Source organism: Vidua macroura, chromosome 26 (assembly GCF_024509145.1).
Source record: "Vidua macroura isolate BioBank_ID:100142 chromosome 26, ASM2450914v1, whole genome shotgun sequence".
NCBI lineage: Eukaryota > Metazoa > Chordata > Aves > Passeriformes > Viduidae > Vidua > Vidua macroura.
Window position 1 is genome coordinate 6,074,142 of NC_071596.1, and position 11,826 is coordinate 6,085,967.

Below are 11,826 nucleotides of genomic sequence, written 5' to 3' on the forward strand. Positions count from 1 at the left end.
AGCTGTCGGCGGCCGCGGCCGTAACCCCTTCCCTCCCGCGCGGCCGCGGTGCCGCGGAGCTCCGGGCCCGGCGCTGAGCCCCGGCAGCGCGGCGGTGGCGGAACACGCGGTGGCTCCTGGCGAGATACGTGGCACCGGGCGTGGGGCTGGCCCCGCTTCCTCATTCCCTGCCACCAACGCCACTTTGTCCCGCCCGGGCCCGGACAGGTTTGGGGATTTCCACGCTCTTGCCCCAAACCCCTGCGGGTGAGGTTGGGGCTGGGGCAGGGCAACCGCCCTGAGGTGGGGACAGAGCTGCTGTGCGGGCAGTGTGGCCTCTGATGTGTCACCGTCCCCTCCGAGGTGTCACCAAGGGGGCACCGTCCCCTCCGAGGTGTCACCAAGGGAGCACCGTCCCCTCCAGGGTGTCACCACGGGGGCACAGTCCCCTCCAAGGTGTCACCACGGAGGAACTGTCCCCTCCGAGGTGTCACTGCAAGGTCACTGTCCCCTCCAGGTCATCACCACGAGGTCACTGTCCCCTCCCAGATGTCACCATGGAGGCACTGTCCCCTCCCAGGTGTCACCACGAAGGACCCGTCCCCTCTGATCCATCCCCGCGAGGTCTCCGTCCCTCCCAGGTCCCCACCGGGCAGACGAGGGTCCCTGTCCCTGCCTCCAGCCCTGGTGGTGGCATTGTCCCCACCACGTGTCCCCGGGGAGGAACAAGGCAGGGCAGGACCCCTTCCCCTCCTCGCCGAGCGGGGTTGGAGCAGCTCCAGGGGAAAAAACAACGAGTTTGGGCCACATCCGCCGGGCGGGGACGTGCCACGCCACACGGGCCCGGGGCTGGCACACGCCCAGCCCCGCGGTGGCACCGCGGCAGGACGGGGCCAGGAGGGGCTCTGGGGGTGGCAGCAATGGGGGGCGGGGGGGGGGCTGGCAGCACCCTGGCTGAGGTGGCCACACAGAGCATCCCCCATCCCTGTGGTACCCACGGCGCCAGCACCGGGGGGTGCCCAGAGGGGTTCCCGGAGGTGCCCAGAGGTCCTGGGTGTGCCCAGAGGGGTCCCCGGGGGTGCCCAGAGGGGTCCCCCGGGGGTGCCCAGAGGGGTCCCTGGGTGTGCCCAGAGGTCCTGGGTGTGCCCAGAGGGGTCTCCGGGGGTGCCCAGAGGGGTCCCTGGGTGTGCCCAGAGGGGTCCCTGGGTGTGCCCAGAGGGGTCCCTGGGGGTGCCCAGGTTTTCAGCCCTTCACCCTCCCGACACCCCTGGCTGTGCCCTGGGGTGTCGCATTCTGTCCCCCCTCCCCTGCCAGGAAGCCGCACGCCCCGGAGGCCTCGGGCAGGAAGGAAGTCGCCCGGGGATTTTTTATCTCGCAGCCACCTACGCACCCCCAGAACCCCGAGCTGGCAGCGCAGCCCGTCCGGGACCCCCGCCCCAGGCCCCCGGCACGGCAGAGGTACCGCGGGGGGCTCCGGGGGTTCGGCCAGCCCGGGATGGAACCGGGATGGAGCCGGGGATGGAGCCGGGATGGAGCCGGGGATGGAGCTGGGACCTCCCCGCTCACACCGGGAGCGCTGAGGCGGAGGAGGAGCGGCATATCCAACCGCGTGCCTCAGTTTCCCCTGCCGCCTTCCCAGGAGGGGCCCATCGCAGGGCTGAGGGTGGGACAAGGGGGTCACTCCGAGCCCCCCTTTCCTTGCAGCGCCCGCCATGGCCCCGCTGGGCGAGGAGACGCCGCTGATCGCGGGCCGCTCCTGCAGCCTCTCCTCGGCCGAGAGCGGCACCCTGCAGGTGTTCCTGTACCACCGGGCGCCCGCCCCGCGCCGAGCCCCGGGCAGCGCCGCGGGCACGCTCAGCTTCACCTTCGGCGAGTACACGGCCGAGGAGCTCTGCGTGCGCGCTGCCAAAGCCTGCGGTGAGCGCCGGGCCCGGGCGGCTCGGGGCACCCCCCTGGGTGGGGGGTCCGGGATGTGGGAATGGGGTCCTGGGTGTGGGTACGGGGTCCTGGCTATGGAAATGGGGTCCTGGCTGTGGGTACGGGGTCCTGGATGTGGGTACGGGGTCCTGGGTGTGGGTACGGGGTCCTGGGTGTGGGTACGGGGTCCTGGCTGTGGGTACGGGGTCCTGGGTGTGGGTACGGGGTCCTGGCTCTGGAAATGGGGTCCTGGGTGTGGGAATGGGGTCCTGGGTGTGGGTACGGGGTCCTGGCTGTGGAAATGGGGTCCTGGCTGTGGGTACGGGGTCCTGGGTGTGGGTACGGGGTCCTGGCTCTGGAAATGGGGTCCTGTGCTCATCCTCAGCAGGGAGTTCTGGCTGTGGGCTCTGGATCCCAGCAGTGGGGTTCTGGTCCTGGCTCTGAGCCTGGGGTTCCAGCTCTGGGTTTGGGGTCCTGGCTCTGGGCTCAGGGTCCTGTACTTACATCAAAGTGGGGTCCTGAACCCCAGCTGTGGGGTTTGGGTCCTGGCTGTGGGGTCCAGGCTCCCGCTGATGGGCTCAGGGTCCCGTGCACATCCTCGACGGGGGATCCTGGCTGTGGATGTGGGGTCTCAGCCCCGAGCTGAGGCCCTGTCCCCGGGCTCGGGTCCCAGCCCCGCTGTCGGTGCCCAGGCGTGCTGCCCGTGTGCCACCCGCTCTTCGCCCTGGCCACCGAGGACCTGAGCTGCTGGTTCCCCCCCAACCACGTGTTCACCGTGGACGAGTCCCGCAGCCAGGTCGTGGTGTACAGGATCAGGTGCGGCCCCAGCGCGGCTCCCGGCCTTCCCTGACAGCTCTTGGGGTCGTGCTCTCTGGGGGACGCAGCGCTGAGACCCCTCCGCTGTCCCCATCAGGTTCTTCTTCCCCAACTGGTGCGGACTGGGACAGTCCCACCGCTTCCAGCTGCTGAAGGGCCGGGCCAGCCCCGTCCTGGACTACCCCGTCATTGATTACCTGTTCGCCCAGGTGAGCGCTGCCAGCCTGGCTCCTGCTCCTGCTCCTCCTCCTCCTCCTCCTCCTCCAGTGCCCACCGGTGCCCGGGGTGTGTGGTTCCTCTTCCACGGCTCACCTGGAGCTGCTCGTGGCCACCCGACAGTGGGCACGGGGCAGCCCAAGCTGCCGAGATGGGGTCACTGTCCCCTGGGGGGGACACGCCGCGGGGACGGGGAAGCAGAGCCTGGGCAGGATGTGACTCCCGGGGGCTCTGGGACACGAGGGTGACACGGGCACGGCTGGGGGGGGTCCTCGGGAGACGGGAGAGCCCCCCCGAGCCTCGTGCCCCGCCCAGTCCCGCAGCGATTTCATCGGGGGCCGCGTGGCCGTGGGGCTGAGCCTGCCCACGCAGGAGCAGTGCCTGAGCCTGGCCGTGCTGGACATGCTGCGCATCGCCAAGGAGCAGCGGCAGAGCCCCGCGCAGGTGTGCAGCCACGTCAGGTGAGACAGGAGACAGTGGCACCCACGGGACAGTGAGACACCCCTGGGGACAGTGCGACACCCCTGGGGACAGTGAGACACCCCTGGGGACAATGTGACACCCATGGGGACAGTGTGACACCTATGGGGACAATGTGACACCCCTGGGGACAGTGTGACACCCCTGGGGACAGTGTGACACCCATGGGGACAGTGAGACACCCATGGGGACAATGTGACACCTATGGGGACAGTGTGTCACCCATGGGGACAGTGTGTCACCCATGGGGACAGTGCGACACCCCTGGGGACAGCCCAAAACCCATGGGGACAGTGTGACACCCCTGGGGACAGTGCGACACCCATGGGGACAGTGTGACACCTATGGGGACACCCCAGCATGGCTGGTGACAGCCGAAAACCCATGGGGACAGTGTGACACCTATGGGGACAATGTGACACCCATGGGGACAGTGTGACACCCCTGGGGACAGCCCGGCATGGCCGGGGACAGCTGAAAACCCATGGGGACAGTGTGACACCCATGGGGACAGTGTGACACCCCTGGGGACAGTGTGACACCCCTGGGGACAGCCCGGCATGGCCGGGGACAGCTGAAAACCCATGGGGACAGTGTGACACCCACGGGGACAGTGTGACACCCCTGGGGACAGTGTGACACCCATGGGGACAGTAAAGCGTGCCTGGGGACAGCCCAAAACCCATGGGGACAGTGTGACACCCATGCGGACAGCCCAAAACCCATGGGGGAGAGCCTGAATCCCATGTGTGGCACCCCCGGGGACAATGTGGCACCCCCGGGGACAGCCCGGCCCCCCTGGACGCGCCGCTCCGCTCCCCGCAGCTACAAGTCGTGCCTGCCGGCGCCGCTGCGCTCGCAGATCCAGCAGCACAACTTCGTGACCCGCAAGCGCCTCCGCCGCCGCTTCGGCAAATCCCTGCGGCGCCTCGGGGGCTGCCACGCGGACGGGCCGCAGCTGAAGCTCAAGTACCTGCTGGACCTGGAGCGGCTCCAGCGCCGCCGCAGCGAGGAGATTTTCCACGTGCGCTCCCCCGGATCCGCGGCGCCCGTCGCCATCCACGTGTGCGGCGACAGCGGCGTGGCCTGGAGCTGCGGCGGCTCCGAGGTGCTCCGGGGCGGCTGGGCGCGCTGCGGGGCGCTGGGGGACGGGGTCGTCACCCTCGCTGTCCCCTCGCAGAGCCGCCAGCACTTCTGCGACTTCCCCGACATCGCCGACATCAGCATCAAGCAGGCGGCGAGCCGCGACGGCGGCCCCGTGGAGAACCGGCTCGTCACCGTCACCAAGGCGGACAACCGGGTGCTGGTGAGCTCGGGAAGGGTTTGGGGAGCCCCGGGCGGGCTGCAGGGGACAAGGGGGGTGACACCAAGGCCGGCACAGGAGGTGGAGTTCGCCACGCTGCGGGAGGCTCGTTCCTTCGTGGCCCTGCTCGATGGCTACTACCGGCTGACGGCGGATGCCCAGCACTACTTCTGCAGGGAGGTGGCACCGCCGCGGCTGCTGGAGGACCTGGAGAACCAGTGCCACGGGCCCATCAGGTGGGTACCGGGACCCGCTGGGCACCCCCGAGCCCGGGGGGACGCGGGGAGGGAGGGGACGGGACCAGCCCCGGCACGGGCGGGTCCCCGCGGGGGTCTGCTGGGTTTGGGGAGGGGTGGGCACAGGGGTGGGCACAGGGGTGGGCACAGGGGTGGGCACAGGGGGTGCCCGCGGTGTCCCCGAGGGGCACCACGGCCGTCCCTGCCCTTGGCAGCGCCGAGTTCGCGGTGAACAAGCTGGAGGCGGCCGGGGGTGCCCCGGGGCTGTTCCTGCTGCGCCGCAGCCCCCAGGACTTCGACAGTTACCTGCTGACCGTGTGCGTGCAGGTGAGACCCCCGGGCAGCGGGCAGGGGGTCCCGGGGGTCCCGGGGGGTGCTGACCCCGGTGCTTCCCCCGCAGACCCGCTCCGGCCGGGATTACAAGCGGTGCCGGATCCGCCGGGACGAGGACGGGCACCTGTGGCTGTCGGGGGTGGCGCGGCGGTTCTGCAGCCTGCGGGAGCTGCTGGGCACCTACGGGCACCGGGGGCTGCAGGCCGAGGGGGCACCAATGCGCCTGGAGGTCGCCTGTCCCCCCCGGGCCAAAGGTGACACCGCGGGGCGTCGCAGAGGGGGTGCTGTGACGTCACAGAGCGGCTGTGATGTCACGGAGTTGCTGTGATGTCACACAGTGGTTGTGACATCACAGAGTGGGCTGTGATGTCACATAGTTGATGTGATGTCACACAGTGGCTGTGACATCACAGAGCTGGCTATGATGTCACAGAGTCACTGTGATGTCACCGAGCTGGCTGTGATGTCACAGAGCGGCTATGATGTCACACAGTGGCTGTGATGTCACAGAGCTGGCTATGATGTCACAGAGCGGCTGTGATGTCACAGAGATGGTTATGATGTTACAGAGCAGCTGTGATGTCACAGAGCTGGCTATGATGTCACACTGGCTGTGATGTCACAGAGCTGGCTATGATGTCACAGAGCTGCTGTGAGGTCACAGAGCAGCTGTGATGTCACAGACCGGGCTGTGACATCACAGGGCAGCTGTGTGAGGTCACCAGGTGGGGGTCCCCTGCCCAAGCCCCCTCTCACGCCCGCTCTGGCCCCCCAGAGAAGTCCAACCTGCTGATCGTTCGGAGCGGGGTCCCCTGTCCCCCCGGGTCCCCTCCCGTCCCCCGGCGCCGCAGCCTCCACCAGATGATGTTCCACAAGATCGACCCCCAGAGCCTGACACGGGTACGGGGGAGGGCAGGGCCACGGGGGGGTGGCACGGGGGGACAGGGACCCCCTGGCAATGTCCCCGTGTCCCCCAGGGCGAGAGCCTGGGCCAGGGCTCCTTCACCCACATCTACCAAGGCGTCAAACGGGAGCAGGACGAGGAGGACGGACCCCGCCAGACCCCGGTGGTGCTCAAGGTCATGGACAGCAGCCACCGCAACTGCCTGGAGGTGAGGGGGTGGCACTGCCACCTCCACGATGTCATCTAGGGGTCCCTAAGGCCCGCCCTGAGCCATCTGCCCCTGTCCCAGTCCTTCCTGGAGGCCGCCAGCACCATGAGCCAGCTCTCCCACAAACACCTGGTGCTGCTGCACGGCGTCAGCCTCGGCAAGGACAGTGAGTGTCCGGCGGGGTGGTGGCCACGGTGCCACCTGGGCACCCCTGAGCCCAGTGTGGGCACCCCTGAGCCCAGTGTGGGCACCCCTGACCCCCCGGGCTGCCCCCAGGCGTGATGGTGCAGGAGCACGTCCGGCACGGGCCCCTGGACCTGTACCTGCGCAAGAACCGGGGCGCGGTGACCACCGGCTGGAAGCTGACGGTGGCCAAGCAGTTGGCCTACGCCCTCAACTACCTGGTGAGCCCAGGGCGGCGTCCGGCAGCTCCCAGCTGTCCACGTTCCGTGGCTTTCCCGTGTCCCTGTCCCGTGGATCTCCACAGTCTGCGTCCCCTGGGTCCCCTGCGCCCGGACCCTGCAGCAGCTGCGCATGCACGGCTCCCAGGAGGCCATGGCCACGGATCCCATGTGTCCATGTCCCATGGATCCCAAATATCCATATCCCATGGATCCCATGTGTCCGTGTCCCATGGATCCCATGTGTCCGTGTCCCATGGATCCCAAATATCCATATCCCATGGATCCCATGTGTCCGTGTCCCATGGATCCCATGTGTCCGTGTCCCATGGATCCCAAATATCCATATCCCATGGATCTCATGTGTCCGTGTCCCATGGATCCCAAATATCCATGTCCCATGGATCCCATGTGTCTGTGTCCCATGGATCCCAAATATCCGTGTCCTGTGGATCCCAAGCATTCATAACCCACAGATCCCATGTGTCCGTGTCCCGTGGATCCCAAATATCTGTGTCCCACAAATCCCATGGATCCATAACACATCCCACATCTCCCACCCCTCCACCCCCCACAGCCCCCACATCCCACGGATCCCCTGGATCCCCATCCCACAGCCCCCACCCATCCCTGGTGCTCCCCCAGCCCACCCCTGTGCGTGGGACCACCCTGAGGGTCCCGACCCCCTTCCCCCCGTCCAGGAGGACAAGAAGATCCCGCACGGGAACGTCTCCGCTAAGAAGGTGCTGCTGGCGCGGGAGGGGGACGCGGCCGGGGGGAGCCCCCCCTTCATCAAACTCAACGACCCCGGGGTCAGCGTCACCGTCCTGGCCCGGGACAGTGAGTGAGGGGGTCCCGGGGGGGGTCCTGGGGGTGCCGGGCCCCCCGTGGGTGCTGAGCGGGGCCGGGCACCCCACAGTGCTGGTGGAGAGGATCCCGTGGGTGGCCCCCGAGTGCGTCAGCGACCCCGGGAGCCTGGCGCTGCCGGCCGACAAGTGGGGCTTCGGAGCCACCCTCTGGGAGATCTTCAGCGGGGGGAACATGCCCCTGAGCCTGCTGGAGCCCCACAGGGTGAGGCTGATCCCAGCATCCCGCTGGATCCCGATCCTCCTGCCCCATCCCGCTAGATCCCGATCCTCCTGCCCCATCCCGCTGGATCCCGATCCTCCTGCCCCATCCCGCTGGATCCCGATCCTCCTGCCCCATCCCGCTAGATCCCGATCCTCCTGCCCCATCCCGCTGGATCCCGATCCTCCTGCCCCATCCTGCTGCCTCCTGACCCTCCTGCCCCATCCCGTTCTGTCCCAACCCTCCTGTCCCATCCTGACCCTCCTGTCCCATCCCACTCGATCCCAAACCTCCTCCCCATCCCACTGTATCCAGACCTTCCTTCCCCAACCCTCCTGTCCCTTCCCGCTACATCCCAGCCCTTCTTCCCTGCCCAATTCCATCCCATCCCATAAATCCCATAATTCCCATCCCATCCCATAAATCCTATCCCATCCCCTATTCCCATCCCATTCCCTGCTATGGATCCCATCCCACCTCTCCTGCCCCATCCCACTGCACCCCCCCCCAGCTCGGAGCCGTTCGGGGGCTCTTTGGGGGTCCCACAGCCCCTGATCCCCCTCTCCCACAGAAGCTGGAATTCTACCAGGGCCGCCAGCAGCTCCCGGCTCCCAAGTGGCCGGAGCTGGCCACGCTGGTGGCCCAGTGCATGGAGTACGAGCCCCAGCGCCGGCCCTGCTTCCGCGCCCTCATCCGCGACCTCAACAGCCTCATCACCTCCGGTGGGCGCCGGGACGGGCTGGGGGGGCACCGGGGACCCCGCAGCGGCCTCACCCCCCCCTCCCACAGACTACGAGCTGCTCTCGGACCTGTCCCCCGCGGATGTGACGCTCCGGGACGGCTTCTGGGGATGCGATTCCCTGGCCATGAGCCAGGATCCCGAGCACTTCCAGGAGCGGCACCTCAAGTACATCTCGCTGCTGGGCAAGGTGGGGGCACAGCAGAGACCCCGAAGCCCAAAACTCAGCGCAGCCGCTCTTCCCTTCCCGGATTTGGGGTGTGGGACATCCCGGCTGCGCTGAGAAACGATTCCTGAGCGTGTGGGGGGATTTTGGGAGGGATAAGGCGCTGGGGATGTGGGGGCACCCCAACATGCAGTTCCCCGCACCCAGGGGAATTTCGGGAGCGTGGAGCTGTGCCGCTACGACCCCCTGGGCGACAGCACGGGCGAGCTGGTGGCCGTGAAGAAGCTGCAGCAGGATTCGGCCAAGGAAATTCGGGATTTTGAGCGGGAGATCCAAATCCTGCACTCGCTGCAGCACGACTTCATCGTCCGGTACCGGGGCGTTTGCTACAGCCGTGGTGAGCTGGGAATGGGGCAGGAATGGGGCAGGAATGGGGCTGGGAATGGGGCAAGAATGGGGCAGGGAATGGGGCAGGGAGCGGGGCTGGGAACACTGGGAATAGAGCAAGGAAAGGGGCAGGGAGCAGGCAGGGAGTGGGGCTGGGAACACTGGGAATGGAGCAGGAATGGGGTAAGGAGCAGGCAGGGAATGGGACAGGGAATGGGGCTGGGAATGGGGCAAGAAAAGGGGCAGGGAATGGGGCAAGGAATGGGGCTGGGAATGGGGCAGGAATGGGGCAGGGAGCAGGGCTGGGAATGGGGCTGGAATGGGGCAAGGAAAGGGGCAGGGAATGGGGCAGGGAATGGGGCAGGAATGGGGCAGGGAATGGGGCAGGAATGGGGCAGGGAATGAAGCAGGGAGCAGGGCTGGGAACACTGGGAATGGGGCAGGAACGGGGCAAGGAAAGGGGCAGGGATCGGACAGGGAGCGGACAGGGATCGGACAGGGAGCGGACAGGGATCCCCGGTCCCGGCTCCGGCCATCGCGGCGCTGGGTTTGGCCGCAGGGATGCGCGGGCTGCGGCTGGTGATGGAGTTCCTGCCCAACGGCTGCCTGCGGGATTTCCTGCAGAAGAACCAGCCCCGCCTGGAGCACAGCACGCTGCTCCTCTACGCCTGGCAGATCTGCAAGGTGGGGTCGGGGCGGGCACGGGGGAAACGGGGGTGCTGCTGTCCCGGGATGGGGCCGGGGCGATGCCAAGGGTCACCCACGGGTCGTGGCCAGCCCTGGGTCCTGTCCCTGCCAGCGGCTCCGTGCTGGCCGGAGCAATGCCGTGGGTCACCCACGGGTCATTGTCCAGCCGGGATGAGCCCCCAGGGACCCTCAGCCGGGGGTTGCCCAGCCCTGGGGACGCTGCCGTGTCCCCGCTCCCCTCGAGCGGCCGCCTCCCCGCAGGGCATGGAGTACCTGGGGGAGCAGCGCTGCGTGCACCGGGACCTGGCGAGCAGGAACATCCTGGTGGAGAGCGACAGCCACGTCAAGATCGGCGACTTCGGGCTGGCCAAGCTGCTCCCGCAGGACAAGGATTACTACGTGGTGCGGGAGCCCGGCCAGAGCCCCGTTTTCTGGTGAGGGGGGCACACGGGGAGGGCTGGAATTCCAGCGGGATCGGAGACTCAGGATCTGCTTTTGATCTGCTTTTTCCGCGGCTTGGAATGCATTTTTTCCGGGGCTTGGAATCCACTTTTCCCGGGGCTCAGGATCACCTTTTCCCAGGGCCCAGGGTCCCCTTTTCCCGGGGCTTGGAATCCGCTCTTCCCGGGGCTCAGAACCCGCTTTTCCCGGAGCTCGGGATCCCCTTTTCCCAGAGCCCAGAACCCGTTTTTCCCGGCAGGTACGCTCCGGAATCCCTGGCTGACAACATCTTCTCCTGCGCCTCCGACACCTGGAGCTTCGGGGTGCTCCTCTACGAGCTCTTCACCTACAGCTCCAAGAGCAAGAGCCCCTCGGAGGTGACGTTTCCCCCGAAAAGGAGGGGTCATTCCCTCTGGGACGAGCCCCCCGCGGCCCTCCCGCGTGTCCCGGCGCTCCCGCGTGTCCCGGCGCTCACGGGTGTCCCGGCGCTCCCGGGTGTCCCGGCGCTCCCGCGTGTCCCGGCGCTCCCGGGTGTCCCGGCGCTCCCGCGTGTCCCGGAGCTCACGGGTGTCCCGGCGCTCCCGCGTGTCCCGGCGCTCACGGGTGTCCCGGCGCTCCCGGGTGTCCCGGCGCTCCCGGGTGTCCCGGCGCTCCCGCGTGTCCCGGCGCTCCCGGGTGTCCCGGCGCTCCCGCGTGTCCCGGCGCTCCCGGGTGTCCCGGAGCTCACGGGTGTCCCGGCGCTCCCGGGTGTCCCGGCGCTCACGGGTGTCCCGGAGCTCCCGGGTGTCCCGGCGCTCCCGCGTGTCCCGGCGCTCCCGGGTGTCCCGGAGCTCCCGGGTGTCCCGGCGCTCCCGGGTGTCCCGGCGCTCCCGCGTGTCCCGGCGCTCCCGGGTGTCCCGGAGCTCCCGGGTGTCCCGGCGCTCCCGGGTGTCCCGGAGCTCACGGGCGTCCCCCGTGCCCGCAGGAATTCCTGCGGATGATGGGCACCGCGAGGCCGGCGCAGATCATCTGCCACCTGCTGGAGCTGCTCAAGGACAACCGGCGACTCCCGGCCCCCGCCGGCTGCCCCTCGGAGGTGACACCGCTGCCCCGGGGCTGCCGGGGGGGTCCCCGGGGTGCCCCCCCTCCCCTGATGGCCTCGCCGTGTCCCTTGTCCCCCCCCCCAGGTGTACGCGCTGATGATGAGCTGCTGGGCCTTCGCCCCCGGCGCCAGACCCACTTTTGGGGCGCTGTCCCCCAAAATCGAGGCGCTGCGGGATGGGCGGAGCAAAACTCGGGGGTAGCCCCGCCCAGAATCCCATCGGGACCCCAAGCCACGGTGATGCTTCCCTGTGCTTTGAGGGGGCAGCGTGGGGGGACGCGGCCCCCACATCACAACCCCCCCCACCCCATCGGCTCCTCCACCCCTTTTTTCCTTGCCCTCCCCCTCCATGGCAGAATTGGGATTGGGATGGGAAAATATGGGAATATGGGAATGTGGGAATGTGGGATTTGTGGGAATGTGGGAATGTGAGAATGTGGGATTTATGGGAATATGGGAACGTG

At 68.2% G+C, this 11,826-nt stretch overlaps 1 protein-coding gene across 5 annotated transcripts; it reads left to right on the forward strand.

Annotated features, from left to right (window-relative positions):
• The first annotated feature begins 1,395 nt into the window (after positions 1-1,395).
• JAK3 (Janus kinase 3) lies at positions 1,396-11,647 on the forward strand. Of its 5 annotated transcripts, XM_053999374.1 has the most exons (24): positions 1,396-1,437; positions 1,684-1,896; positions 2,589-2,712; positions 2,810-2,921; positions 3,244-3,389; positions 4,234-4,516; positions 4,589-4,714; positions 4,790-4,947; positions 5,163-5,274; positions 5,348-5,534; positions 6,056-6,180; positions 6,258-6,392; positions 6,474-6,558; positions 6,669-6,796; positions 7,495-7,633; positions 7,713-7,864; positions 8,433-8,583; positions 8,651-8,790; positions 8,974-9,163; positions 9,713-9,837; positions 10,102-10,274; positions 10,541-10,658; positions 11,246-11,356; positions 11,448-11,647. In XM_053999374.1, the coding sequence occupies exons 2-24, from the start codon at positions 1,692-1,694 to the stop codon at positions 11,562-11,564; spliced, it is 3,342 nt and encodes a 1,113-aa protein (XP_053855349.1). In that variant the 5' UTR covers positions 1,396-1,437; positions 1,684-1,691; the 3' UTR covers positions 11,565-11,647. The 5 variants fall into 5 exon arrangements, with proteins under 5 accessions (XP_053855349.1, XP_053855344.1, XP_053855345.1 ...); XM_053999369.1 differs by lacking the exon at positions 10,541-10,658 and having other exon boundaries at positions 1,416-1,437; positions 9,778-9,837; XM_053999370.1 differs by lacking the exon at positions 11,448-11,647 and having other exon boundaries at positions 1,416-1,437; positions 8,974-9,137; positions 9,778-9,837; positions 11,246-11,338.
• The last annotated feature ends 179 nt before the right edge of the window (positions 11,648-11,826 follow it).